General features: G+C 33.8%; 1 protein-coding gene across 7 annotated transcripts in view; it reads right to left on the bottom strand.

The window, feature by feature from the left end:
- Positions 1-815: 815 nt before the first annotated feature.
- LOC131063288 (folate-binding protein 1) overlaps positions 816-6000 on the bottom strand; it is a 97223-nt gene continuing 92038 nt past the window's right edge. Inside the window, exons 4-5 of one of the 7 annotated variants that reach the window (XR_009111041.2) lie at positions 5756-5958; positions 816-1314 (exon numbers count right to left, since the gene is read on the bottom strand). Coding sequence is in view for 1 of the 7 variants with exons in the window: in XM_057997072.2 (XP_057853055.1) it covers positions 5811-5958 (148 nt within the window). In the remaining 6 variants the exon portion in view is untranslated. Of the gene's footprint in view, positions 1315-1956; positions 2463-4978; positions 5538-5591; positions 5959-6000 lie in introns of those variants that run through there. The other 6 variants (XR_009111043.2, XR_009111038.2, XR_009111040.2 and 3 more) reach the window with 6 other exon arrangements.

Genomic DNA, 6000 nt, shown 5'->3' with positions numbered 1-6000 from the left:
TATCCTGACTGTAAAAACATATTTGAATACCCATTTGGCTTCTTTAAAACATATCACCTCAAAAATTTGCTATCCTCTATTTCCTAGGCCTAATTAGGCCACTTTTGCAAAGCATCTACAAGGATTCTCGACTCTTGATCAACAACTCACATTCCAAGGGTCAAAGCAAGTCATAAAAAACATAAAACCACAAGCTTTAGCATTAGAAATGATCATTCTTTTCTTATTTCATAAAACCCTTATCACTGCACTATCAAATGGACAAAAATACATAGGCTGTCTACCTAGGGCATCATCTTATTGCTCACAAACAACATTGATCACTCCTGCAAGTTTAAGAATCTTAAAATACACTCTTTAAACCTTCATTTCACCAATTTGTAAGAGACTTTAATGGTGGAAAGTTCATGAATCCATTTTTTTTTAATTGGAACCCTTGAAACCCTTACTCATAGGGCTGATCTCAGAAAAACTGTCATAACTTTGCACAAACTTAATGAAATTCATTCAAACTTGTTGCAAAAGGAAGAAGATTTACTCCTCTATCAAGCCATATGGGTTTCACAACATCAGAAAACCGTATGTGTCCATACAATTCGCTGCAACGGGACTGCTACTGGAAAAATCTGAAAGTAGCAATCATTAAAATGACCATAACTTCCTCAAATCTTAACCAAATTTGATGTCACAAAAGCCAAAATGAAGTTAGTTCACTACTCTATCACATCCAATAGGTTTCCTATCAAAATATGATGAATTCCACTATGAAAAATCAAAAAGATAAAACTGCAACGTTAAAAAAAAAATAGTAAAAATGCAAGGAATTCAAAATTTTATTGATTTTTCTTCAATATATCCAACCACCGACCCAATGGTCGAAGAAACAAAGTTATTTATAGGTTGGCTCAGCCCTCCAACATCCATAATTGACTTTTGAACATTAACTAACCCCAAAATAATCAATTTTGTTCAATATGATAGTTTTATAAGAAAGTTGCAAAGACAACTTTTTGTCAACCTTTGACAATTTTTCCACATTTGACATATGACCTAAAATAGACTCAAACTGCTTCCACATGGTCTATTAGACCTTAATACATGATTAAATCCCTTTTTGGAGCATCTTGACAACTTTTGCACCTCTATGACAACCTTGACAGCTTACTGACAACTTTGTGTCATGAACACAAAAGTGTGTCCCCTCACATCTTTTGATTACAAATTACCACAAAATGGTCCATAGGACCTCATTTGATACAAATCAAGACATTTTGAAGATTTGCCTCATGAAGGCATCAATGTTCTTGGGTACCCCTGCACCATCCCCATAATGGTAAGATTAAAATGGAGGTTAAGAAATGCAGTGTTGTTAACCACAAAGAAACAATCAATCAAGAAAGTGAAAAAAAAACTCGTTGAATCCAAATAAAATCCAATCTTTGCTGAAAAGAATACATTAAGACCTGCCACAGTCCAAATTCATTATAAAACACTCCTTTTTAAAATGGCATCAAAGGGTATTTGTTAGTAACTAATTGGCCCCATAGGTTTACAAGAGAATGTAACATATTCTATTGGGTCATAATTTTCTACTATTTTTTGCAAAGTTGGACCTGAATTACCAGCACAAACATAGAAAATTTGTAATTGTTCTTGAATGAAAGCTAAAATCAATATACAAATGAAAACTTAGAATTGTGAAAACTTAGAATTGTGTACACATAAATCAAGACATCAACTTTTATATTTAATCATAGACTGAATCCCCACATTAATTAGTTTCTGTTTCCTTAAAAGAACAATGTACATTGTGTACCAAACATAAACATGTTAGCATTTAATAAATTTTGGTAGTGCTGAGTAACAAGGTTCCACAAAAACTTGCATCTCCACAAATTCCGAACTACCGACAAAAACTTTTCCATTTAATGCAAAAACAAATGAAAAGGCTTGTGATGGCAGGAATTTCTCAACTTGGTCAATCATAATCAGTGATGCTCAATATCAATTATCATCCTTTAATATGGAAAGAAGATTCTGACTATTTTCTACATTCTCGGAGTCGTGTAAGAAAGCATTAAGAATATTTTACATTTCATGACTCTCTACATGGCAGGCACACTGCCATGAAATGAGTGCATCACAGTCCCAAATTTCAACCCTTATTGCCAAGAAAGTTGTCAATAAGTAGCTTCTTGATCAACTTTCACTGAGCACCCTCGTCAACTCTTGCAAAGGAATACATCAATAATGCCTAATCAGGTGATATATTAAAAGGCTGGGCAACAAGTCTCTACTTTCATGTAAGACTACAAAGATCTGGCATGATATTAATAACATTTGTTCTCTTTAAAATTATTCCTACAAGCTGCTCAAAGGATTCCAAACTGTTGTAGACCAAGGTAAGTGTCCTCACAAACAGACTTGGGATCCCATGCACTGACTATAACAGCCTCCTCGCACTGCCATAAGAGGCACCAAGTGATCAGAGCGTTTCCTCTAAAAGCAACACAAGGCATATAAAAGAAAAAATACTCACCTTTAAGTGATATCCATTTGACTTCATAAGATTTGATTTTGTCATCTTTAAAATTTGTGATTTCATGAGATGTCAGTTTTGTCATAAAAGATTCTAAGAGTGCACTTCCCTTAACAAATACCTACTACTGACAATGATCGTAGACTGGAAATACCATCAACTTTTTCAACCATCAAAATAACATTGAATGCAAGAAGAATACAAGAAAAAAATGAAATAATAATTGTTCCAACCCATTTGATGGAGTTTACAGTCTGTAGATGCCAATCAGTTCTCTGTGGATAAAAATACTGAAATTAATTGAACATCATCTAGAATGAAGGAGGCCAACATCTATGAAGTTATGAACGAGCTTCAAACATTGATTGTTATATATCTATATATATGAAACTACCACAAAAGGTATCAAATACTGATGGTTAACTAAACGAACATCCAATATTTTTGTTAAATTAACAATTTTATCTGTGATATTGAAAGTTCAGAAAATATAGAAAATAAGTTGTTATATATAGGATAAGCTATTGTGCTAAGTTTAGACTAACTTCTAGCCTGACTTGATAAAGTAAAATTTATGCTTTTAAGTTTTACTGACATAATTAACATTACTTCATGTAGTTTGACAGAGATTTCTGTTGGAAATATTGTCATTCATATCAAAGGTGTATAGACAAGATTATCGGCAAAATTGTTGTCATTAATATCATCACTGGTCCAAGAGGATTGTCATTGATGACAAAGGCATGGAGAGTATACCTGAAATCATATGCAAGATAAAGGACAAGGCTAAAGGCCACTGATTGATGTCAAGAGCAGATTGTAATTGTACTGTTAATAGTATGAATCAATGTTGATTCAAAGGAGAGTTGTCTTTAGTGCTTAATCTACTCCAAATCAATGCTGGCCGACCATATACAAACATGATTTAATTAAATATCATGGCTGACTATGTAAGAAGCAGTTATTGTCTTATAATTAAATTGTTTGCTGGCCGACTATGCTTTGGTCTCTAAGGCATACATAAGTTTAATCACCCAAGTTAAATATGTAATAGTGATCCAAGAAGTGAACGATTTAACTGATAAGCAGAAGCAATTAAGTTTTCACAAAGGCAGCAAATAATATGATAAATGAAGTGATTAATAAGTCTTAAAGAGCACCAATTAATGGAAGATATGAGATAAGCAAAGGCAACGATTTATGTCAAAAGCAGCAATTCATATAAGACAAAGAAAACAATCTTTCATGGGCAGCAGCAGCGATCAAGTTTATATTGAAGCAGCAATTGTGTTTTAAGAAAGAAAGTGATTAGTAAAGGAAGGGTGCCTCCCTTGGAAAGCAATGCATCCTTTGTGAAGTGTTGGATCTCTTCATAGAGATATGAAGATATAAATAGAGTTTACGAAATATGGAGAAAAAGTGTGGAAGACAGAGATAAATCAGATATACGCAAGCAGATTTATGTAAAGAGAATATAATAGAAGATTACAAATAGGTAGATTTGTGAGAAGGCCTGTATTATCATCATACATTGAGGGATCAAATACAAGAAAGGGATCTGGAGCAGATTTGTGAAGGGATTTAGAACACATTTTTGAAAGAACTTGAGCAGAGTTGCGAAGAGGTTTATGCAGATTTAAGAAGGAAAATATAAGAAAGTGATTGCACCAAATTTGTAAAGAGTGTAATGTCTACAAGAAGACCCTTATGAAGGCAAATCATTTGATCATCATTTATTGAAGTTCATTCGAAAGTTGGTGCTTCCTAAGAAAAGAGATTGGTGTCTCTTGCTGAGTTGGTGCTCGGTTGTGGGGATCAGTGTTTCCAATTGGTTGGTGCCTATAAATCATTTAAGAGGGGATTGGTGCCTCTTGTGGATTGGTGCCTACTAAGCTTGTAAAGACAATTTTACATAAGCAATATTTTGACGTGCTTTTCTCCCGAAAGGGTTTCCACATAATCTTGTGATCTTCTTGTGTTGCATAATTGTTAAAACTTGTGTGATTGATATTGTTATGGTTGTTAAATTTTTAAAAAGTAATAGTTTGTCTTATATTGATTCACCCCCACTTATCAGTATAAGCTTGTGCTCATCAGTTTCATACAAACAAACATTTACTAGAGACAATACTCTGAGATGCCCCATTTAAAGTAGAAACAGCTTCACTGCACTATGCATGGTAATATAAAAGTGCTTTATTTCACAGTAAAGTATTTATCAAACTTCCTTCTCATTATTCTCCCTAAAGATTATGCTTAAAATTCCAGCCACCGATCAGACGGAAAACCTAGTCCCTGCAGTGTTTGTTTGCATTGTATACCCTCCAAACTATTGGGTGTCCTCTGTCTCTTTGTTAAAACAAGTCTAGACATTCTTAATTGTTCTCATTATAGTATTGTAATTTTACTTGTGCAAACATATTACGGAGCACTCATATATATCTGTCTGAGGAGAACATATCCAGATGATTGGTGTGTTGTAGCATTGGGAATTGGTATTTTACAACCATATGAATCTAACAATGAAGTAAATTTTAAACCCCAGGACCTCCTTAGTCTTGTGCTATAAAAGTTTGAGATGGTCTTTGATCATATAAGATTAATAAATTCTACTAAAAGGTCAAATGCATATATGTTCATGCACCATATCGAGAACATCTTCCAGGACAGCAACTGCCTCTTTACTCAAATAAGTCAAGGAAGAGTCCTTCCTTCTTCAAGAGGTATCAAAACATTAAATCACAAAATTCTGCTACAATTGCATATGTCTGGAAGGAAAATGATGGATTGATAATGCTTCTGAATGATTAAGTATACGATTAATCCATACTCTTCTTACACAATATGAACCAGGAAATATTTTCTCCCAATATAAGCTGATGGTAATTGGCCCCAAAATGATGATGACATATTCAAGTGTTTGCAACTGTTCAGTACCAAAAGTTCCCACATTTAACAGGTACCAAGTCTATATTTGCAATAAATACAGGTGAAAACCCTGATAGACATGATAATTGGAAGACAGCTTAATAAAAGAAATAAATAGCCATCCTGCAAACCAAGAAAAGGATACTAACTTAGATGATAATCTTAGTAACATTCTCAAAACCTAATTCGTGTTACAGTAGTGAAGCCCAACTTCAAAATAAAATGGTAGACAATCTATAAAATATGAGCCATCACGTGATAAGATAATTAGATATGGAACCACCTTACCCACATTGAAACCATGTCTGTCATCCACATATGTAAAGCAGCTTGTATATAAAACTTAGCTTTTCTTTCCACCTTTATTGCCTTTAGAGGCTTTAGTAGCAGAAGAATTCACTGTAGATTGCTGCTTAGCTCTTGCTTCCAACAAGTTTTTTGCTCGATTAAGTGCTGCTATTTTTTGGCGATAACTGCGACTTCTTCGCTTGCTGCATCATAATAAAGTAGTAATAAGTACATAACAGTAACAC

Source organism: Cryptomeria japonica, chromosome 2 (genome assembly GCF_030272615.1).
Source record: "Cryptomeria japonica chromosome 2, Sugi_1.0, whole genome shotgun sequence".
Classification (NCBI taxonomy): Eukaryota; Viridiplantae; Streptophyta; class Pinopsida; order Cupressales; family Cupressaceae; genus Cryptomeria; species Cryptomeria japonica.
Note: the sequence above shows the minus strand (reverse complement) of the source record. Positions and strands in the feature narration are given on the sequence as shown.